At 36.8% G+C, this 25,498-nt stretch overlaps 1 protein-coding gene and 1 pseudogene across 7 annotated transcripts in view; both read right to left on the reverse strand.

Annotated features, from left to right (window-relative positions):
* The window catches only part of PPP1R12A (protein phosphatase 1 regulatory subunit 12A), a 140,048-nt gene that overhangs the window by 66,187 nt on the left and 48,363 nt on the right, over nucleotides 1-25,498 (reverse strand). For all 7 annotated transcript variants that reach the window (XM_074325372.2, XM_074325370.2, XM_019751271.3 and 4 more), the window contains one exon: nucleotides 5,304-5,422. In XM_074325372.2, coding sequence (XP_074181473.1) covers nucleotides 5,304-5,422 — 119 coding nt within the window. The remainder of the gene's footprint in view (nucleotides 1-5,303; nucleotides 5,423-25,498) is intronic.
* On the reverse strand, nucleotides 7,716-10,690 carry LOC109457974 (uncharacterized; annotated as a pseudogene).

Genomic DNA, 25,498 nt, shown 5'->3' on the forward strand with positions numbered 1-25,498 from the left:
TTAGGTAAGAAAAAATAAAATCAAACTGGAATTTGGTCAGCTGAGAAATATAAAATTTGACTTGTGTCACAAACAAAATAAAGAAAAATTGCATTAAAATATAAACCAGAAATAGTTTTAGCTATTGTTCAATCATTACTATTTTCAAAGGCAATTTACTTAAACATAAGTTGTTATTGATCAAATATATTAGAGTAAGAACTAAGAACCAAAAGAATGATTAAAGAATTTAAAAGCATTAAATAATAACTTATACCAGGATAAACAATTTGAGAAATCTTATTATTAGATACATATTTAGAGTGTGTTTTTTGTAATTATTAAAATCTGTTAGATATGTCTCTATTTTATGGTTTCTTTGGAATATAATTATGCTATATAAATTCATGTATTCCCATTATATAACAAAACAAACATCATTAAGTATTTTCTAGGAGACATTTTTAATAAAACGTAGTCTGGTACAGTAATGAAGAATGTGGGCTCAAGTTATGTCATACTGTTTGGCACTGAACTACAGCACCACGTCCTACCTGTATGACCTTGGGCAAATCATTGAGTCTCAATTTCTCATCTGTAAAATGGGGATAATAGTGTTGACTTCTTAGAATTGCTCTGAGGATGAAATGAAATGATATAATGCACATAAAAAGTTCTTTGCTCAATGCCTGGCCTATAATCAGCATTAGTAAGAGTTAGCTACTATTATTAGATTGGTGCAAAAGAAATTACGCTTTAAAAGGTTAATAACTGCAAAAACTGCAATTACTTTTGCACCAACCTAATATTAGCTCTTCACTTTTCAGTTCCAGGGTCATCTCATCTACCTTTCCCCAGAATTCTCCCCCATGTAATATTCTCCCAGATTTACATTTCCCTTCCTGACATCTCCTAATTTCCAACAGTGCACTAAACACTGTCATCTAGATATCCTTCAGGCACCACAAGCTCAATATATCCCAAAACAAACTCATGTATTTCCTAAATCTGTTCCTGCTTCATCTCACAATTTCCTATATAAATTCATCCAGTCATCACTTCTTAAACTGAAAACTTCAGGAGGCAAATGAGTTCTTCCTTAATCTCCACATTCAATTCTTCACCAAAGTGTTTTAATTTTACTTTAATATTTCCTCTTTAAAAGTAATCGTTATGGCTCTTACTTTCACCTGAACTAATATTTAAGAGCCTTCAAAGAAGGCATGTCACCATGCACTCCCCCCACCCCCATCCCCATTTTAATTCATCCTCCAAACCATCATCAGTTTTATTACTAAAAACCAAATCCAACTGGGTTAATTTCCTGCTGACATCTTTGTTGCATCTGTCTAATGCCTACAAAATTGATGTCCTTCCCCATAGGGCTCTGGGATAATCATTTCAGTTCTCACCTCCAACTCCTAATTCCATCCTGACTTTCTATCTCCATTACAATTCTAATGAATTCTTCACATAGAGCAGGCTATGTCTCCAATTCCTTTCCTTTGCACATGCTAATAGCCCTGGCTGACATGACTTTGCTGTCCACCACCTCCCTCCGCTGTCAAGGAAACTCCTTCTCAAATGTCATCATTCTGACTAGTGTAAGCAGTTAGTCATAGCCTTTTCTGTTCTCCCACAACATCCTGCTCCTATCTATATTTTAGCACATAGGACACTGCACTGTAATGTGGTTTGTATATGTGCCACTTCTACTTCATTGTGAAATTCTTAAGAACAAAGGTTGTCTTCTTTTTTCTTCAATACATTTCCTAGCACATTAATCAATACTGAATGAATCATTTTAATTAAAATCAGCATTGCTAACAATAGAAGGAAACCAAAGGAAAGATGTTTTCAGTACATCTCCATGCATTTCTTATGTCATATTAATCACTAGCTAATATTAGATAGTATAAAAAGATTTTAACCGTTGTTTTACAGGAAACTGTTATCTGGCCACTCATTTGGGCAAGATGGGCAGATAAGGTACTCACTCTTCTTTCTAGGTTGTGTGCTTGGTATCTATTTTTCTGGTTTTCTCAAGTCTTGAAGATCCCACTACTCCAGAATGCCTGCCTAGAACATAGTTGTTAGAAGCTGTTCTGTGTACGAGTACTTATCTAAGCCTCAGTTTATGACTATTTTTCTAACGTGTGTGTTTTGTTTCTCCTGGGCTCCAGGTTATCTTCAACCATTTGTTATAATGCTTCATTCTATTTAGGCATTTAAATATTCCCAGTTTTAGTGCCTAAGATTTTTTTTTTTAAACAACTGAGTAGTCATCATGAATTTTCCTAATCACAAGAAATAAAAATCTCTTTTTAACGGACTGGCCTAGCTTCTATTCCTTTGCGTCTATTTCCTGATGAACCACACTTCGGCAGGAGTCTACCCTCTACAGCAATATCCATATCCTTCCTTTATCTTTTAACTTTAGCAAAACACAGTTGCCTTCTGATAATACCCATTTAATCACTGCCATAATGAAATATAGTAGAAATAACATACAGTAATTTCATTAATTTCTATATTTTTAATTGTAAACTACACATGAAATTTACCATCTTAATAACCATTTTTTAAGTAATAGTTCAGTAGTGTTAAGTAAAATGATAGGGTCTCCAGAACTCTTTTCATCTTGCAAGACTTAATGCTCTACCCATTAAACAACAAATCCCATTCCTACCTCCTCCCGGCTCCCAACAATCATCATTCCACTTTCTCTATGAATTTGACTACTTGAGGAACCTCATATAAGAGGAATCATTCAGCATTTGTTTTTTATTTCACTTAATGTAATATGCTCAAGGTTCATCCTGGCTGTAGCATGTGTCATTATTTCCTTAATACGGAAAAGTATTCCATTGTTTATTTGTGTGTGTGTGTGTGTGTGTGTGTGTGTGTGTGTGTGTGTATGTATCACATTTTGTTTATCCATTCATCCATTCATCTGTTGGTTGGCGACCATCTTTTGGTTATTGTGAATAATGTCACAAATATCTCTTTGATACCTTCCTCTTAATTCTTTGGGTATATACCCAGAAGAGGAATTGCTGGATTATACACATATATATTATATATAAAGTAACTACTTTATCATGGTATAATTCATACACCATTTAAAGTACACAGTTCAGTGATTTTTAGTAAATTTTTAGAGTTGTGCTACGATTACTACAGTTTTAGAACACCTATCACTCCTAAATCTACCCATAAGCAATCACTTCTCATTTATAAATTGACACCACCCAAAATTTATATCTCCAGCCAGTACCTCTCTCTACTCACGTATTCAACTACTTGGATATCTAATAGGTAAAAAAACAAAACAAAAAACTTAATATGATTTGAACCTCTTAACTTTCCCTACAAAACCTACTTTCCCCACATTATTCACCTCTCAAATAGAAACTTTATCCATTCAGTTGCTCAAACCAAAAATCTTAGAATTGCCCCTGCCTTCTTCTTTCTTACACACCCTACACTTAATCACTCAAATCTGTTGCCACGCAGCAGCCTATCTGTCTGTCCCCTCGTACCTACCCCTAAAGAAAGAAGAGTCTGTGAGACGGATCCTTTCAGGGACTTTGCTTCACCTTTGTGCTTACACCTTATGTCTCCGTTTGGCCCCAGGGGATGGCTGGTCAGCCAATGATGAGTAAGATTGGGGTGGGGGGACAACTCAAGCCAAGCGCAGTTGAATGGGGACCAACAGGAGAACCCACAGGGTTCACAGAGGTGGGCACAGCCCCCCACCTTCCCCCGGCTAAGGAAGGAGAGCCTCTGCCTCAGTGGCTGCATTCCTTCCCACAACCTGCAGGGGAAGTGACTCAATGATGTGCTCTCGGTCTATTCATAAGCATAAAGGTTTTGTCCCTTGGGGAAGTACATACATCCTGAGACTTACAGTCCAGCTGCCTGCAGGCAAGGGTGATTTGCTTAAATCAGTTTCCTATTATAATATGTGGGATTCACAGATCTTGAAATTGACAAGCTTTATCTCCTTTACTTCCCCACCTAACTAATAAAAGCTATGCGTAGGCTTATTGGGGTCCAGTCCTTGAGGCTGGAGTCCCTTGGCCCCGCTTGCACTCTATTCATGGCTACTGTCTTTTCTTAATCCTGCGCTGTCCTCCTCGCTCTACACAACCCTCGCCGCATAGGACGCGACACAAATCCTCTTGATCATTCAAAACGATATCTAAAATCCAACCTCTCCTCATCACTTTGTCTACTACTACTCTGCTTCTGCTACTGCCATTCTACTTCTGCCCTTACTTTCCTACAATCTTTTCTCAACACAACAGCCACAGAGATCCTTTCTGAAGTCAGACAGATCATGTCACTTCTCTACCTCAAACCCTCCAATGGTTCCTTATTTCACTCAGATGAAAAGCCCAAGTGCTTCCAATGGCCCATAAGGCCTTGTGTAATGTAGTCCTCTGCGACTTCTGTGACTTCATCTCCATCCAGACTTCCTTGTTCTGCCTGTTCCAATCACACTAGTAGTCTGCTTGCTATGTCTCTGAATATACCAAGTACCCTCCCATCTTTGCACTCGTTGCTTCTGTGCCTGGAATGTTCTTTCCCCAGTGTCGTGCTCGGAGGCCTTCTCGCCGCGCCATCTTTCAGGCGGGGCGGCCTGCGGGGTCTCTGCTCCAGCTCCCCACACAAGAACGCAGAACATGGTGAGGCTGAAAAGGAACAGAGTCGAGAGAGTGGAGAAGAGTTGTCCGTCGGTCGGTCGGTTGGCGGAAAAGCGGACGGCAGGTCGGCGTCTGGTGGGCCCAGCCTCCAGTGAGACTGTGGTGGTATGGCTCCCCTACCTATGGCTCCGTGGGTGTTCCTTTTCTGCCTCACCATATCCTGCGTTCTTGTGTGGGGAGCGGGAGCAGAGACCCCGCAGGCCGCCCCGCCTGAAAGAGGGCGCCGCGAGAAGGCTTCCGCGCACGACACCCAGATTCACATGATTCATCCCCTCATCTCATTCAGATCTGAGCTTAAATACCACCTAATCAGTGAGGACTTCTTGACTGCTCTGTTTAAATTTACAATGTGTCACCTTCACCCTATACACTTCTTATCCTCTCTGCCTGTTTTATTTCTCTTCAAAGCTTATTACCACAGAATATTAAGAAGATGCAGAATTGAGAATGATGTACTTTTTCAAATAGAATCACACTGCACGTTAGGTAAGCTGATTTTTCAGCTTACCATGGTTGTCCTTTAATGTCAACAATCATTTTATTGAAAAAGTCAAGTATCATATTCTTTCTAAAACCGTTTTAAACACTTTTCCCATTTAAGTTGCTGTTAGTTACCTTGCCGATTAACTTCATTTTGAAGGAGCTCCTCCATCGCCTCCTCCTCAGCAATATCTAAAGGCGTGTCTCCCTCACTGTTGACGGCCCCTACGTGTGCGCCCTGACCAATCAAAAACCTGTAAAATCAAAGGGAAAACAGTTAAGCAATGAGTATATCACTGAAATAAGACTAAATGCACAGCCAATGAAGAAAACTCCTACATAAACACAGCAATAAAAACCAAGGATAGTATATGTATTACACAATTTTTAAAAGACTACCATGGAGCATGTTTTGTTTTTGTAATTTGTATTTCTTAACTTTTCTATTATGTACACACATTGCTTTACTAACACAAAATAATGTTTAATAGTAATTAGAAAGTCTTTCATAGGATCACTTCAGACTGTCTCCACTGCGATTTTTCATTGTCTCCATACCGACTGGTTTCCTAACCGAATTCCATGCTCCCAGTCTCATGCCATAAGCAACAGTTCTTAACGTGGGACCCATGGGCAAAATATAGCAGACCATTCAACTCACACAGGTATCTTAAAATATTATTTATGCTCATCACTATTTTGAAATTAATTATTAGACCAACCATTAGGTCTTCTTACTTAATGTGTCAAAGAAGCACATATATAACTATACCACCACAAATGTGTTTTTCTAATATTTTGATAAATGAAATCCAATATAATTGGTTTTTCATTGTACTTGTATTTTATGCATCCAAAACACAATCCTGAGAAAATGTCCACAGACTTCATCAAACCTGCCCAAGGGATCCAGATACAAAAAAGCTTACCAATCTCTTTCATTGTGTCAACCACACATCTCCTAGAATCATCTATTAGGTTGATGCAAAAGTAATTGCAGTTTTTGCAATTACCGCAATTACTTTTGCACCAGCCTAATGTTTAACATGACCAGTGTCAATTCCCAACTTAAAAATTTTTGAATGGTTGTAGCATACTAGGAGAAAACACACATGGCCTTAAATAATTTAGTTTTATATTCCTTTTCAGCCTCATTCCTCTTCTTTCCTGTGTCACACTTTAGGCTTCAATAAGGAACTGTTTATAGTTCCAAATTAAACCATGCTCTTTGGCATCCCTGATTTTACCTTTCTGTATGTAAAGAATGAGCTTTTTTTCTCTATGTCCCTAACCAACTTAACTCTTATCTGTATTTTTTTTCAGACTACATAAAAATATTCTCATTATAAAAACAGTAAAAAAAAAAAAAAAGTTAAAAAAAGAAAGAACTTCTTTATACCTCTTCTTCTACGACGATCCCTTCTCACATATATATTATCAATAGTAAGGCAAGTATGTTTCCAGTACCTTTGCTCTTAATTTATATATGGGTGTATATAAACATATATACAGTTACTTTTGAGGTTCTTTTTATAAAACAAAAATTAATGGGACTATTTTAAATGCACTGTAATACAATGCTTCCCCCTTCCAATAGCTGTGAATATTCCACAGTATGACTGGATCACACTTTTATTTAATACCATCCTCCTAATGGACATGTTCTGAAATGGACACTTGATATTATCAATCTTTAAAAATTTTCCGAGCATGATGTGAATAAAACATTTTATCATTGTTTTAACTTGTTATTTCCTAATTACTCATGAGGTTAAAAGTATTTCGATGTTGACCGGCATTTGTATTTTCTCCTTTTCTGAACTTCTTATTTACATCTTTTCCTTGTACTTCTAATGTGTTCATTAATTCAACAAACACTTATGGGGTGTTGTTATGGACTGAAATGTTTGTGTCTTCTCCAAATTCATGCTGAAACCCTAAACTTCAATGTGATGCTATTAGGAGGTGGGGCTTGTGGGAGGTAATTAGGTTTAGATGAGGTCATGAGAGTGGAGCGCCCATGATGGGATTAGTGTTCTTGCGTAAGAGGAAGAGACTAGCTAGAGCTCACTACTTCCTCTCTGCCAGAGGATACAGCAAGGTGACAGTGATCTGCAAGGCAAGAGCCCTCACCAGACACAGAACCGGCCAGCACCTGTATCTTGGCCTCTGTAGTCTCCAGCACTGGGAGAAATAAATGCCTGTTGTTTCAGCCACCCAGTCTATGGTATTTTGTTACAGCAGCCAAAGTTGACTAAGTCAGGTGTCTGGTATGTATCTCGCACTATGTTTCATGCCAGGAATCCAATGGTAAGCAAAAATAAAGATGGATTTTCCCCTCGAAAGTTCCCAGTTTAGTAGAAGAGTAGATGAATAAAAACTAAGATGTCTTTTTATAAAAGTAATATAGCTATTTATTCAGCCTCTTGTCATGCCAAAACATTTTGTGTATAACCACTATAATTAGCACACCCTTTGTAAGAGGGAAAATTGTACATCAAATTGTATTTCACGCTACCTCAGTATATAAACATGTAAAGCGAAAATGACTTATTAAGTTCTTTTCAAGTTCTTTTAACATTACTAGTAAACAATTCTGCAGGCGATATAAGGCACAAAATCTCGGTAAAATGACAAAGAAAGCGCAATAATGTAATTCTCACCTAAGTTTAACTTGTCATAATTTGTGAAGACTATCCAATGACAAACTTTTAAAATGTTGTATTTACCAAGATTCTGGCAACAGCTTTATGTAACAACACAATATACCACACCTGTCACTCAACTTGTATATGGTTATGTCTCAACTTCAATATGAAGCTGTTACCCCACACCCCTCCCCCCAAAAATAAAAAACTTGCTTTTCACATGCTAAATATCTTAGCAAGAATGCCATTAAATGCAGTAAAGATTGAAGATAGCAAAAATAAAGTTAATAAGAGCTAAACATTACAGCCTATACAAAATTCATACCCCCAAAAAAAAACAAAAAACCACAAACTATTACTGGTTACATAAAATTTTCCTGACTGGGTAAAACATAAAAAAGTATAAAACATGCATTTTAGAATCTTTAGCTATCAAGTTCAATTAAGTACCCGTGTCTATTTGAAATGACTCCTCTCCAAAGCCAAAATGTAGCCAAATTAATTCAAATGTAAGACATTCTAATGCTAAAAAAATCAGTCAGTATTACTGAAGTGGAGGTAAATCCCAGAGCTTCTGGGGTTTTCTCGGACTGCAAAAGGCTGTTTCGCCGGTTACTCAAAGCAGCACATGACAAGAGTCCAAGGATGTCACTAAGCTCAGTAAAGGCTGAGGCTGCCATACCAACTGTGACTCCCCACGAAGCACGGCTACTGTGTCTGCAAAAATAGGACGGATGAGGATAAAAAGCATGCTATTCTTGTAGGTAAAGAAACAGCAATCCACCCTCCTCCAACCCTAGAAGATCCTTCCCTAGGTAAATAAAACATACGAGGGGAAAAATTAAAATACACTTATCTACAGAGTAAGTATTTTGAAATATCAATGTAACCCCTACCTCAAAAACGTTACTTAAAAGCCACCTGATCATTTCTGATTACATCTTAATGATGTACCCAGATTCATTTTCTGTTATCATTAAATACTTATAGTAAAAAATATTAACATTATCCCCAAATATCAACCACTAGTACATGACTGTAGCGTATTATCTCCCAGGGTTATTAAGCAATAGAAGAGAAAAAGACAGATGTTCGAGCAGCAAGCAACTATTACGGCCTTTTTACACAGCGGCATTGGAGTTGCCATTAAATAGTTCCGGAATAATTCTAAAAACAAGAAAATTCATGCATTTTAGAAAATATGGCATAATTTTCACAGGTGTGATTCCCTCAAACACTGCACTTGCGTTTTAAAAGAATCCTGACTTTTATTAATGTTATGGTGAGTCAGGACTTGACATAGCAGCCTTCTTTTTCTTTTTCTTACTGTGTTTCTTATGCTTTATCTTTGTTTTTTTCCTGTTGCTTTTTCTTGTTCTTCACTGCTTTTCTTCTTTTTCACTCATACGCCAATATAATCTGACCTAATAAAGTCTCAGATGATAAAGGTTTTTCTTCAGGATACGTCTCCCTCTTTTCGCTGAGACTTGGAACACCTTTTCTTTCTTTGTTGCATCCTTTGACTTTTCTTTTTTAAACTACTTACTGTCTGACTCCGTTTCTGACTTGGAGCTATCAGAAGGTGGATGTGAATGGTTCTTTTTCTTTTTCCTTATTTCTTATTCTCATTCTCATCTTCAGAATCCAAAGAACTGCTGGAAGAATCAGAGCTTGATGAAGATAAATACCTACCAGATTTCTTTTCTTTTTTCTTTATTGTTTTTCGGACGAGCTCTCATCTCCACTTAATAATTTCTCCCTGTGTTTTATTAGTTCTTTCTTGCAGTTCTCATTCATTTTTTCTTCAAATTCAGCTAATGCCTTGCAGTATTTTTGTTTTCCAGTTGTTCTTTCACTTCTTCCCTGGTAGGCCTTGGTCAATTCAGATAATCTTGGATCATTGGCCCCGAAGACTGGATTGGACCCCTTGATCTGGCCATGGCTACTGGGTTCATATAGATCACCCACGGTGCTGGACTGAGCCCAGTCAGAGGCTGAGGGAGGCCGGGCCAGCAGAACAACCAAAGCGGGCCTGCCCAGGTCCTTGGGTTGACTCCCTATAAGCCTCATGCCAGATAATTTTGTGGTGTCTAGGAGTAAATAATAGGATAATTTGATTTAGTGAGGTCAGGAAAGAATTCTCTGAATATGTAGGTACTAACAAAAATAATGGAAAGACAGTGTGTTCCAGGAAGAGAGAACAAAAGGCACCAAACACTGTGACAGGAAGTGTGTATGGCTAGACAAGGGCCAGGTTCATATTCCCGCGAGTAACTGAAATAAATGATCAATCTCTATATATTTCTGTCTCTGACACCTCACCCCACACACACATGCCTCCAAAGTCGGTGAGTGTTTTTTGGGGTAAGATGCTTACATGATTAGATACGTGTTTCAAAACGATCATTTTGTACAGTATGGAAAATAAATTAGAATGGAGAAAGAATAAAAGGCAGACCAGTTAAGTAGATACAGCAGTAATATAGAAAATCATGTTGGAAGCTTGAATTTGATGGAGGAAATGATGAATTTCAGAGAGACCTAAGAGATACTGGGAGATCAGCTGGATATGAGAAATAAGGGTGAAAAAGGTGTCTAGGATAAAGTGAAGTTCTTGACATATGCTGTAATGGATGGTGGTGCTAATTAATGATATGCAGGAAACTTAAGGTATTCCCTACATCTGACAAATAGCTGTACTACAAATATTTTTCCATATTGTCACTGCCTTAAGAAAAAACTTTCCTTATTTTGTATTTAACTGAATTTTAAAGGTTGTATGAGTCAGGTTTGTCAATTTGTCAAGGGCTTTAAGAAGGCCCTTTCCATCTAGCTATATGTATCTACGTGGAGATGTAACTTTTACACACACACACACACACACACTATACACACAGAAAAAGAATGAAAAAATATACACTATAAAGTTAGTAATTACCTGTAAGAGGTAGGGTTAGGAGGGATTTGTATTAGTTGTATTTCTTCGGTGATAAGAGAAGTAATTTTTGTTATTCAAGTTTTCTGCAGCAAGCTTTGTTTTGTGTGTCAGACCACAAAATGGCTACCATATCATTTCGTAGCCTGACATTTTCACACTTCACAATATGTTGTAAACATTTTTTTCCTGTACAAAGTAATGTTTCATTTTTATGATTTTCATGGTACTTTTACAAACAGAAGTCATACTTGAATTGAGGTTATTTTTTTTTTTAAACTGTAATATGAAACTAAACAAGAACATTTATGTACTGCAAATAAATGAATCTGAAGCAAAAAAGAAGAAAGATGTAAGTGGAGTAAGAAACTGTACTATGCTCCAAGAGAATATGAAATTATTCTGTTAGGCAAAAATCTCAACCAAATAATTAGGGATATTTCCACATAAAACCACTTCTATTTTGTTTAGGTACAGTATTAGAAATCATTCACTGGATATAAAGACTGAGAACAAAAGGAATACCTCAATGTAGCTACTGTGCTTGCAGCAGAGGGAGCTATATATGGGAAGCAGAGTCTCAAGGAAATACAAGGTCAAAGCCAACTACAGACAATCTAAAATTTATATAAACAGGAAGGATGTTAAGAGAAACTAAGACGAGCAAAGCTCCAAAACTACTAGCAGGAAGTAGAGCCCGGAGTACTCCCTGAGCCAAAAGTTTGTGTGTGTGTGTGTGTATACAGACACACATACACACACATGTGCGCGAATACAATTTCCAAGCCTCTTCTGCACTCCTACTATTACTTGCAATGTAAATATATTAAAAAATATATATTAAAATGAATAAAATCCCATGGTATTAATTCTTATCTATCATGAGTAGTCTCAAAAACCATTCACAAATGTTGGTTAGTAGGAAAAAAACCATAAATGTGTAAGTTCTGCAGACTTTGGTTAGACTCCAAACTCTGCCTTGGACAGTAGTGTGACATTCATTAACTTAAAACATTTAAAGCCCTGTTTATAGCTGACTTACAGGGCTGTGTGAAGTTTAAATGAGTCATCTCATGTAATGTCTAAAAATAAAATTAAAATTCTGTTACCACATCATGTAAAATCATGACATTTACAAAGTAATGTTTAAGATAATGTGAAACAAAATATAGCCTATCTGAAATAACACAAATTCACTTTGAGGGACACTGAAAACAGATGCCTAGACTTCCTTCAGAACAAAAAAGCTAGGGTATTCTATTATAAGCAGTTCTTGTGACTGCTAATTAAGAAAAATATACTCTATTTATTTTAAGATTTCTTGGGAAAACAACAACACAAAGATTTCTCAGAGGAGTCCCAAACTGAAAATCAGAAGATTGGGCTGTGTCTCAGATGGGCAACTTTTTGTAATACTTCAGGGGTGTTGGGGCGGGGTGGTGGTGGAAAAAAGCAGGCTTTTATTTCCTTAACGATGGTTAATGATTTCCTCAAGTAATACAAAGGGGGCTAAAATAGGAGATGCCACTTAGTGAATGATGACATTCTTTATAAATTGTGTAAGTCAATAATGGTTAATTACCAGGTTTATTGAGATTTACAATAATCTACAGCTTTGAGTCAACGAATAACCTAACAAAAGATGTAAAATTGTTAACCAAGTTATTGGTTGAAATTTGGACACGGTAAATAAATATTCAGGCAGTATTCTACCTGTTATAGAATCACTCAGTGTTAACTGAATTTGGAAGACAAATTTTGACAGTGTCTCTTAATTAACTTGGATTCTGAGTTTTGTCAAAAATCAAACTACAGAAGAAATTGAGAAAAAAAAGTTCATTTAAAAATTTTGATCTTTTAATTGAAAATCTTTCTTTAAATCAGAGGCTGAGAACACAGTGATCAGAGACAAGGAGAAAGTAACTTCATCAGCAAGAGCTCGATATACTTAGTGTCCAAATTTAATGAACATTGACTTCCTTATGTACTGCAGGAAAACTAGTATCAAAAGTCATTTTAACCAATACATGAATTTTTAAAATTCAGAGTATAAAGTTAAAAAAGGGAATTCTGTCACATAGATGAACCTCAAGGCCATTATGCTAAGCAAAATAAGACTGCCACAAAAGGACAAATGCTTTGATTCCACTCATATTAAGTACCTAAAAGTTGCCAAAATCACAGAAACAGAAAATAGAAAGGTTGTTACCAAGGGCGGGAAGGAGAGGGATAGGGAAATTACTCTTTAGTGGGTAATTTTTCGAGATGAAAAATTCTAGAGATCTATTGCACAACAATAAACACCACCACTGAACGGTGCACGTAAAAATGGTTAAGATGATAAATGTAATATTCTGTATCTTTAATCACAATAAAAATATTTTTAAAATATCAGGAAGTTTGGATACCAGTGAAATAGTTGTTTCTTGAAAAGCCAAATGAATTACTCAAAGCTATCATATGAGACAGAAGTTATGAAAACTAAGCTATCTGAACTTTTCAAAGATGGGTAAGTAGAACGTTACACTAGTAACTTCAGAAATAAATACTACTTTCTTTTGGAAGTCTCTGAAAGAAACAAAAATCATAAAATAAGTGTAAAAATCTTACGCATCTTCAGTGGGAATGCACTTTGCTATTTCATTTTTGACGTTCTATATCACGTTGAAAATAGTTATAAGAGTAAGAATCCAAACAAAAGTTCTGACTTGGGAATTTTAGAAGTTTTTAAAAAAATAATTTCTTTTCTTTCAGCACTTGACAAATGTGCCACTTCCTTCTGGCCCCCATGGTTTCTGATGATAAATCTGTCATTCAATTTTTTCAAGATGATGCAGTTTCTTTTTCATAGCTTTCAATATTTTTAATTTTTTTAGTTTTTCAGAGGTTTGTATATGGCATGTCTTGGTGTGGACGGCTTTGGTTTATCCTGTTTGGAATATGCTAACCTTCTTGAATCCGCAGGTTAACATCTTTTGCAGTTTGGGTAAGAGTTTGGACATCATTTATCATTTCTTTAACTACTTTTCCAGCCATGCCCTCTTTTTCCTCTTCTTCTGGGACTCCAATAGTACAAACGTTAGCTCTTCATTACAGTCCCATGGGCCACTGAAGCTCTGTTAATTTTGTTTTAGTCTGTTTTCTCTGTCGCTCAGATTCGAATAATTTATTGTTCTATTTTTCAGTTCACTAATTCTTTCTTCTATCTCCTCCATTCTGCTGTTGGGCCTATTCATTGAATTTTTATTATTTTTGCTATTAATTTTTCAGTTCTAAAATTACCATTTGGTTCTTCATATCTTCTATTTCTTTGCAGACTTTCTATTTTTTTTCCTGAGACTTATTTTTTCATTTGTTTCAAGCATACTCATAATTGCTGTTAAAGCATTTTTATGATAGCTGCTCTATAATCTGTGGCAGATAATTTTAAGATTAATGTTGCTGTTATAACAATGTTGGTCTCTATTGATTATCTTCCTTCATTTGAGATTTTCCTTGGTATGACAATTGATTTTCAATTGAAATCTGGACACTTTGAGTAATGTTATGAGACTCCAGATCTTACTGAAATCTATGCCAGCGGGTTTTGTATGGCCCTGCTCCAGCAGAGGAAGGTGGGGAGGTGCCATCTCGTTATTACAATGTGGGGAATAAGTCCAGGTTCCCCACTTAGCCTCCACTGATACCAGAGATGAGGCAGCAGCTTGTTATCTGTGGCTCCTCACCGCACCTTCATTGACACCCCCCTGGCTGAGAAGGGTGTGAGTGCCATTCTCCATGTAGCCTCCCCTGGCACCATGACGGAAGGGAGGCAGGACTCTTCTGCTTGGAGATGGTGAAAGTATTCACTTTCCACTAGGCCCCTTTGGACACCAGGGAGGAGGTAAGAGCTCCTTCTTACTGCCAGGTGAGGGTGGAAGTCCAGGCTTCCCACATGTTCTCCACTGCAAGTGAGGGAAGGGCCAGTTAACCATCTGATGGGGATAAAAGTCTTGTCTGGCTCTGTATCTAGCCTCATCTGACATCACTACAGTGTGGATGTTGGGGTGTTTTTACAGCCTAGTAAGGGTGGAAGTCCACACTCCCTAAGTGGCCCTTGCTGGTGAGGATGTGGGTGGGACCAAGATTTTTTTTTCCCAGTAGTGTATGGCTGGAGTAGAGTGGTAATTTATTTATTTACTTTTAAAGTTTTCTGTCTTGCTAGGGGTTCCTCTCCCAGTATTTGGCCAAAGAGATAAAAGGCTTTTTTGATCTGCGCCCATCAATGCTTTGGATTATCAGTTTCTTCAACTCCAAGGGTCGGATATATGAGGCAAAAAAGCAAGCCAGAAAACAAACCATTGTGTCATTCTTTGGGTCTCGAGATCCCTAGCTGCTCTGTGTTCTTCTCTCCATCGTTTAGAGTCTCCTTATGTTTATATATAATGTTCAGGGTTCTTAGTTATACTTTGAAGAAAGAACAGGGGAAAAAGTATCTATTCTATTTACTTGGAGGCAGGAATTCTCTCTCCCAATTTTAACTGTGAAGAAATTGTGAAGTTTATAATAATACCAATTTTTAATCTTTAAAAAAAATTCAATTTGCCAAAACCCCACAGGTGGAAGTATTATTTTTGTATATAAATCATGTTATTAGCACAATTGTTAGTAGTCCTGACACCTTGCCAAATTTTAATTTCTGACATCAAAGTTCCATAATTATGCTAGATAAAATTATGCCAATAGAAAAGACCAGGTTAACACTTGTGAGAGAAATGAGTCTATTTGTGAAACTGAGCTCTATTTTCCAGTTGTCTAGGCACCTGAATTGACATTTGTAGAAAAACAAATTCAAAATGTAGGGAAGCATTTTATTCCTCCCTTCTCTTTGCAAAGTCACTGTTAAATATAGGAAATCCTGAAGGTTCTGTTTTCAGCATTTCCAATTTCTCTCAATTATTCCCCTAAAGCAGCAGCTTTATGCTTTTTTGATCATGTACTAATTCCTGAAAACACACATTCATTCATTAAAATCAATTACTTTGTTACTTTATTGTTGCAGTTCTCAATTTCTAGAGGCAAAAATCCTACTCATTGCATAGCAATTCTAAGATATTAATTTCCTCTACATTTTAATATCACTGAAATCTTCTACAATTAATGGATCTTACAATAAATGATTTTTTAAAATGGAAACTGGCCAGGTGGCAGACAAGATGTACTTGTCAATATCTGTCCGCATGCGACCCTTGTCACAGCTCTTCATATTATTCACACTTCAATTGATTTATGTGCATTGCTGGTACCTAATCTGTTGAGCTTAAATGTTTAAAATGTTTTCCTGGATGTTGTCTGAGACTTTTTATTGATACCTTCTGGTAAGATCAAGAAAGTACCAACATCGAAACATACAGAATGAATATCAGTGGCTTAGAAGAAAATGCCAAAGACATAGTCTAATACTATTAAGCGCTCTATAACCAAATGCATTAATATTTTTATAAACCAGCGAAGACTGTGGCTGAGTGAGACACAGGGAAGCTGGAGTCCCAGGCCTTCCTCTTAAAGGGCCTGCACATGGACTTACTTGCTGACAGACTCACTTACTCGGAGCTGCACTGCTGGGGCAGCAGCCTGAGAGGTGCCAGAAATACACAAGGAAAAACTGAATTGTCTGGCTTCAGGGCAAGAGCTGGAGGGGCAGCTTTCCCACAGACAGAAAAGTTGGCAGAACCCATTGTTCCTTTGTTGAGCCCTTCGCCTACCCAGCCTGCAGACCAAATTGAGTGCCATATCTAAGTCTCCATCTACTTAGCTAACACCATTTGCCCCACCCTGGTAATTCCCTGAGATCTTGCTCCACCAAACTTGTGGGCTCACCCAAGCCAATTCCAGAGGTTTTTCCATACAAACAGCCTGACTTGGCTCATGCTGTGGAGTTTTCTATACTCTCTCAAAGGTTCACAAACCCCAAACAAGCAGCATCTAGCTTTGGCATGCCCTATACTGCTTGCTGAGCAGCCCCATGTCTGGTATTAGCGGCAGCGGCAGCTGGCCTCGGTTCACAGCTTAGCCCCTCCCAGGCACCTCCAAGCACAGCCCAAGTGGCAGCCATCTGCAGACTGCTTTCTTGCTCGTACCAAGTGGCCCTGTGAAGAGCACGGGCAGTGGCTGACCTTGGCCCGAATCATAGCCACTCCCACGAAGCCCCAGAACCAACATACTGGGTGGTATGTCCAGCTTCAGGCTACATCAGAGCACCCCCCAACCATCTCCATGAACAATAACAAACAACACACCTAAGGCAGCCTCAGCAGGCTGTTAAAGTCATTCCTGCTCCATAGGCTCAGCCCCTGCACAACAGCTCCTCTACTGTAGTCACAGCCAGGCCTCATAACCAATCAGTCCGAGGGTTAATTTCTCCCACTGATGTACCAACAGCAACCAAGGCTCAATGACAACAGAAGAGCACATACAACCCACACAAGGGACACACCTGCAGCACCTGGCTGAGGTGACCAGGGAGACTGTGCCACTGAGCCCCACTGGACACCTGTTACAGAAGACCACTCTACCAAGACTGGGAGGCATAGCAGCCATACTTAATACATAGAAACAAACACAGGGAGGCAGCCAAAATGGGAGAAAAAGAAACATATCCCAAATGAAAGATCAGAAAAAAGCTCTAGAAAAAGAACTAAACAAAATGGAGACAAGCAATCTACCAGATGCAGAGTTCAAAACACTGGTTATAAGGATGCTCGGTGATCTCAGGGAGAATTTCAACAAAGAGACGGGAAACATAAAAATGGGCATAGAAAACACAAAAAAGAACCAGTCAAAAATGAAGACTATAATAAAGAATACATTAATGGGAACCAACTATAGATTAGATGAAGCAGAGGATATAATTTTGGAAGCTAAAGTAGCAGAAAATACCCAATCAGAACAGTAAAAATAGAATCCAAAAAAATGAGGATAGCTTAAGGAGCCGCTGGGACAATATCAAGTGTACCAATATTCACATCATAGGGGTACCAGAAGGAGAAGAGAGAGAGAGCAATAAATTGAAAAATGCATTTGAAGAAATAATGATGCAAAATTTTCCTAACCTGGTGAAGGAAATACAGACAAGCCCAAAAAGCACAGAGTCCCAAACAAGATGAACTCAAAGAGGCCCACAGCAAGACACATCGTAATTAAAATGCCAAAGGTTAAAGACAAAGAGAGAATCTTAAAAGCAGCAAGAGAAAATCAGTTAGTTACCTACAATAGAGGTCCCATGAGACTGTCAGCTGATTTCTCAACAGAAAGTTTGCAGGTTAGAAGGAACTCGCACGAAACATTAAAAGTGATGAAAATTAAGCACCTACAAAGAAGATTACTTTACCCAGCAAAACCATCATTTAGAATCAAAGGACTAAGAAAAAGAGCTTCCCAGTGAAGTAAAAGCTAAAGGAGTTCATTAATACCAAACCAGTATTACCTGAAGTCTTAGACACTTCTTTAGTAAGAAGAAAACAAAACAAAAATACGAATAATAAAATGGCAGTAACTACACATCTATCAACAATTACTTTAAATGTAAATGAATTAAATGCTCCAATCAAAAACATAGGGTGGCTGAATGGATAAGAAAACAAGACAATAAAATGCTGCCTACAAGAGACTTGTTTCAGATTGCAAGACACACACAGACCAAAAGTAAAGGGATGGAAAAAGACATTTCATGAAAATGGGTGTGTGTGTGGGGTGTGTGTGTGTGTGTGTGTGTGTGTGTGCGTGTGGGGGTGGGGGGGGTGGTAAAACAAAACAAACAAAAAACTGGAGTAGCAATACTCATACCAGACAAAACAGATTTTAAAAATAAAGACTATAACAAGAGACAAAGAACCCAGTAATTACCCTTCTGGGTATTTATCTGAAGAAACACAAAACATTAATTTGAAAAGACATATGCATCCGTATGTTCACTGCAGCATTATTTACAATAGCCAAGATATGGAAACAACCTAAGTGTCCATCAATAGATGAATGGATAAAGATGTGGTATACACACACAATGGAATATTACTCAGCCATAAAAAAGAATGAAATATTGCCATCCGCAACAACATGCATGAACCTAGAGGATATTATGCTAAGTGAAATAAGTCAGGCAGAGAAAGACAAATGCCATATGATTTCACTTACGTATGGAATCTAAAAGACAAAATAAACAAAACAGAAACAAATTCATAGATACACAGAGAACATTTTGATGGTTGACAAATAGGAGGGGGTTGGCGGGTGGTTGAAAAAGGAGAAGGGATTAAGAGGTACAAATTGGTTGTTAGAAAATAGTCATGGAGATGTAAAGTACAGCATAGGGAACACAGTCAATGATATTATGATAACTATGCATGATGTCAGATGGGCAATGGATTTATTGGGTGATCACTTCATAAGTTATATGAGTATAAATGTCTAATCACTATGCTGTACACCTGAAACTAATATTGTATGTCAAGTGTAATTGAAACATAAAAAAATCATTTAAAAAAATTTACAGGGGCGGCCAATGGCTCAGTTGGTTAAAGCATGAGCTCTTAACAACAAGGTTGCCGGTTCAATTCCCACATGGGATGGTGGGCTGTGACCCCTGCAACTAAAGATTGAAAACAACGACTGGACTTGGAGTTGAGCTGCGCCCTCCACAACTAGATTGAAGGACAATGACTTGACTTGGAGCTGATGGGTCCTGGAGAAACACAGTTCCCCAATATTCCCCAAAAAAAAAATAAATAAAAAATAAAAAAGTTACACTAAGTGGGATAAGCAAAGACTTCCCAGTCTTACCAGCTAGTCTCCGTATTCCACTAATGTTCTTCTCCTCCAAAAACTATAGCTCCAGAGAAACCCTTTTATCCACTGCAATCAGACCTGATATTTGCTTGGTTAACCAGAAAAGCTGATTAAAAAAGGGAATAATAAAACATAATACATATATGAAATAAATGTAAATAAGACATTTATTTCAACATAAAAGATCGGAGAATGTCTCCAATGACTTAAATCCACGCTGCTTTGCTTGCGATAACCATACCCAGAATGTGTTGTCTAAGACTCCCAAGTGCTTTTAAAGTGAAGGAAAAACTTGAAGTAAACAGAAAAACAGTCTAGATATTTTTTCTCTCAGTCTTTCAGTGGCCATACCCACATCTGATTAAACAGCAATTGTATTTTGGGGGCCTTGCCTTTATTGAGTGTTTCTGGAGTGTTTACCTAAGTTATAGTAACAATTTTATTTTTTGTACACATTTCGTCAATTTGGGGGCCATCTGGTTAAATTACTTAACCACTAACAAGTTCAACAGGCATCAAAAGGCGAAAACACACACTAACTTTTGGTAGTCTTGCAAATCAGCTGGTGGAAATGGAAGTGAGTGAGCTTAGCAGAAGTAGCCTATTAGCTGCAGTGTTCATTTTAACAACTTTATGGGAATCAGTACGTTTTAATGAAGAAATACTAAATGTTAGCTAATGCAGTGAAAGAACTTTACATATATTATTTCTCATGAATAACGTGACTTTATTCAGGCAGCTCCAATTCCCAAAGACAAAAACTCTGTTCATTGTTAAATATAAAAATGTCGCTTTCTTTGCTTTCTTTAGAATCTTTCTCTGATTGGCCTAACCAGAATTAATCAGTTCTTCCTCAGTGTTCCTTGTACATCTGTTGGTCCATTTATTCTATCTAGTATTAGTTAATTGACTTCCCATGTATCTGTAAGCTTGAAGATTAGGGACTGTGTTGCAGTAATTTTTATATCTCACAATGCCTAACCCTGCAATAGGAGACAGTTGTGCGATAATGGAAAGAACATCAGAATTTGAGTGAGAATGAGGGTCCAGTCCTAACTGAAATGGAAGTCACAGTGAACATTCTCATAGTTGTTAAAAAATGGAATAAGAATGTATGAATACATTTTTACAGTTTTAGACAAATGTATCTCATTGTCATTATCACAAGACGTAAATATCTCTCAAATAAAATTTTACTATTTTCATAGGATCCTTTCACCTTGAGACTTCTAATCAAAATACATGGTCTGGTTTACACTAATAAAGTATCATTTTCATAAGAAATATGTAAATAAAACAAATATTCATGGATTTGCCGACTGTTCTTGGGGCTCAAATACTCACATATCAAAGTAAATGGCTATATCACTCTCTTCTGCTCCTCTCATCTAGTTAGGGTCGTCCTAAGACAAAATTATAATAATCCAGGAGGATCAAGAGTTTATGTCTTTTTCACTAAAAGTAACCAAAAACTGCATTATGTATAATAACTAATTTAGCTAACATTTACTGAATATGTGCCACATATTATGCTGAGTGTCTTATACACATTATCTCATTTAATCTTCAAAATGATCTTATAAAGCAGGACAAGTATTAACATTTCCATTTTATAGATGAAGAGACAGAGATTCAGAGAAGCTGGCAATCTGTCCAAAGTTAACAGCAACTATTTGGCAGAGTTAAGATTTAAACAGAGTTGTCTGATTCCTGAGCTTGAGCTCAGTAATGCTATTTCTTCCTGGCGTGGTGAAGTTTATGTATTTCTTAAATTGGTAAAAATATCTGATTTTCTTTTTTTACCCAAAATAACATTATGTAATTCCAGACATCAGCAGGTTCAGACTATGAAGCAAGACGTCTCGTTTGTTTAAAGGCTAGACCAGTGTGACTGAGAGAGCTCAGAGAAGAGTGGAGGAAATGAAGTCAGAAAGGTGACGGGACCAAACAATAGCATGGTAGGCCACCAGAACTCTGGCTTCTATCCCAGATGCATTATGAATCACTGGAGGACTAATAATAAAAATGTGATGTTATCCCACTTACAATATTTTAAAAGGATCATTCTGGCTGCTGTATGGAAAATAGATGGGTAGAAGAGGATGGTTATAGTTAGAATTACTGCAACGTCAATAATTCCAGCGAAAAACAAGAGTCCAGGATCAAGGAGAAAAAAAAGAGGTGATGAAAAGTAGATACTGGATATATTTTGAAGGGTAAGCCAAGAAAAATCTTGAGAACACTGGTGGATGTTTATGGAATAAAGGTTACAGTGAAAAAAAAGCCAAGCTATAAATGAGCCACCACAAATATTTAAAAGTTTTCGTATCCTTAAATAGTTGTTCTTTAATGATCAAATGACAAAGAGCTAATGAAACTTTTTCTTTGCTGTAAATGAAATCATGAAAATGTCACTGAATGCAATTCTACCAGCATTTTATAATGATACGAAATCCTCAACAGTAGTATCTTTAAAACTAGAAGAAAAATGTTAAATGTACTAATTAATCAATATTCCATTCTAGTATATGAAACTACATAATGATAGCCTAATACAGGCCTAATTTTCTCCATTATTGGAAAATTTTATGGCAAACCCTAAAGAAACTCAAGATTAAAGCATTCCTTAAGCATCTGTAGTGGAGCCCTAAACAAGAAATATGGTGATGAAAATACAAAAAAAAAAAAAAAAAATTATATCAGAATAATAATCACATCAATAACTAAAATGCTAATAAAACAAGTCATTTAAGTTTTATTATTCAAATGCAAAATATCTGTCACATAAACAAAAATCCCTATGATTTGCAAGAATACAGAAAGACAATTCCAAGGCTAAAACTGTAGTCATTCAAATAAGTAAAATTCATTGGTTAATCAAAAGGGACAAGCTGAATAAACTACAATGACATACTAAACAACGGAGTACTAAACCTAAAAAGAACAATTACAAAATAACTATATTCCACTATATAGTGATCTCCATAATAGACTGTTATGTGAAAAAACAAAGTGGAGAAATACTCGTATGTGTATGATATTCTACCATTTATTTACAAAGGTGGAAAAATACTGATTTTAAAAAACACTTACATTAAAAAACACACTGGGATAAAATGCAAAATTAAAAACGGTTACCTATATAGGATGTCGGAGGAAATAGGGTGGTAGAGCAGCGATTGCCATTAGAACCTGATATTTTATATAAATTATAAAACAAAATTAAATTTAAAACAAGTAAATTCTAAAAAATAAATAAAATTAAACAATGAACCTAATTTCATGTGTGTGCGTGTGTATATATATATTTGGTGACATAATCACAGAAAAAAAAATACTTCAAGTAATTTCAACACAGTTATTTGATGGTACGTATGGCTAAGGTATCCAAGTGGGATACCTTAAGGACAAAATGAAATGTTCTCCCCTTACCCCTGCCAAAAAAACCCCAACCAACCCAACAAAAAAACTTCAGATTGCTTTCAGTAATAATGTTGTTGGTGGTATTGTTGTTATAGACAGTTTAATATATGTGTAACACAGAATGAAGCAAATTAGTAATTATGTATTATTTTAATACTATAGATCCTGGCAATCAAGTGAGGGAGAAAGGAAATACTGATCAAAGAGAGAAGAGATTAAAGAAAAATTCACCTTGGTGCTGAATCTGAATCGGAAACAATGACCAGCAGTAACAATGAACACGGCTAGCACCCATTACAAGAAGAGGGCTCCTTGGAGAAACGGCAAGTCTAGACCCAGGGCAGGAATGTAACTGATGTCTGGAACTGTGATACTGAAGGGCAAGGAAGCTTTTAAAGATCACTTTATTTGATCATGTTCCAAGGACTCAGATGCCAGCATGAAGAGACTCTTAGTGACCAAAGATGGTACAATTTGCTAATCAATAAGGATAATAACAAATGGATTGAAACACATCAACTATATTTAAATGCAGGAGCTCCTAAAGTTACTTAGACCTCAATAAAACCAATCAGTCCTTTTTGAAGGTAACTAGTGAACCAACTCATTATTTAAAAACTCAGTATACAGAAGGAAAGAGTAATATATCCTATCTTTCCTATAAAATTTGTACTAGGGCATAGCCAAATAGTAGATATGAGGAAGTTTCTTTTACAGAAATATTCCAGCTAATAAATGAAAAAGAATGACAAAATTAAAATGCTACTATTGTATAGTTCTTATGTTTTCATCCAATTATTTCTTAAGTGAGGGGACTTGGTTTTCAATGCTTTGCACAGTCATAATTTAAATTATAACATAATTTAGTTAGTTTACAGTGAGAGAGCTATAACTAATTGATTGTTATAAATTGTAACGATAAATTGAATACATGGTTTCTTGGGCTCCACAATTGTTTGTTTTTTTCCTAATATGTTGAATTTTTCTTCTAATCCATAGCCCTATGACATCAACACTATAATTTTTAGGAAAGAATACCTTGATATGACAGCGAGAAATTCCATACTGCCTCTATTAGTTTGCTGGTGCTAACAAAATGCCATAGATTAACTGCTTCAAACAATAAAACTTTATTTTCTCCTAGTTCTAGGGGCTGGAAGTCCAAGATCAAAGTGTTGGAAAGTTTCTGAGGCTTCTCTCCTTGGCTTGCAGACGGCTGCCTTTTCGCAGTATCCTCCCACGGTCTTTTTTCTCTGGGTGCACGCCCTGGTGTCTTTTTGTGCCCAAATTTCCTCTTCTTATAAGGATATCAGTAAGACTGTATTAGAACACACTCTCTAGGTCTCATTTTAACTTAATTGTCTCTTTAAAGGCTCCAATTCTACAGTAACATTCCAAGGTTCTGGGGGTTATAGTTTCAACACATAAATTTTGTAAAGACACAAGTCAGCCCCTAACACTGCTAACTCAGTCACCAAAGGAGAGAATGATGCTAATGCACACATTTCACCACCTGACCCACCAGTATTTAGTAAAACAATACGAATGCTGAACATTAACATCATACTCCCAAACTCACCTCATTTATACTTCTTCCAATCCAATCTGGAGAAGGGGCATTATTAAACAATCTCCACTTTTTTAGTTTTCCCTACGATTTCTACCTTATTCAAAGCGGGGAGAGGCTGAGAGTAATCATTTCCATGAAAAGGTGAGAAAATCAAGCCAGAATGTGAAGAGCTATCATTCACCTATTCACTTGGCTTCTGGCAGGTTACACACCAGTTATGAAACTGTTAAATGTTTAGAAACTAAACTGTAAATTTGCATTCTTTGCTCCACTATCTCCAATACAGGTCAAAAATTTAGAACTCACTGTATCTTAATCATCCTCAAATCCTCAGAGTAAAATATCTGCGTTTCACTGTTTGTTTCACCTCCCATTTCAATAGGCTTGAATTAGTACTATTCTGTGCATAATGCAGTTGGTAAAGAAGAATGTAAACAACTGATATGTTAGAGACGATGACGAATCAGCCAGGAACATCAGAAAGGTTTCTAGAAGAAGCGACACTTACACAAACTGCATTTTAAGAGGTTTGTCAGGAGCTGGTCAAGTAAAGAAGTGAGGCAAATGAACCACTGTGAACAAAGACACATTGATGTGAGCCAGCAGGAAATGGGAAACTAAAAGTAGCTCAGTAGTGACAAAGTGAAAAATGTGGAAAGCAATGAGAAATAAGAGCTAGGAAGATGCCAGATCATTCCCAAATCATTATATTATTTCACAAATAATATTAATCATAGAGGCTAAGTAGCTTAGCCAAGGGCACAAAGCTAGTGAATGCTGAACCAGGATTTCAAAAAAAAAAAATTAACTCCAAATACTCTACTTAACAGAGTGACCCAATATTCCTATGTCATTCCTGGGTTATAACTATTGTCTCTACATCATTAACAGGGCCTTTTACTCTACAAACGTTCTGATTTGGGGGATATCT

Source organism: Rhinolophus sinicus, chromosome 1, assembly GCF_057876585.1.
Source record: "Rhinolophus sinicus isolate RSI-liver-muscle chromosome 1, RSI-T2T, whole genome shotgun sequence".
NCBI lineage: Eukaryota > Metazoa > Chordata > Mammalia > Chiroptera > Rhinolophidae > Rhinolophus > Rhinolophus sinicus.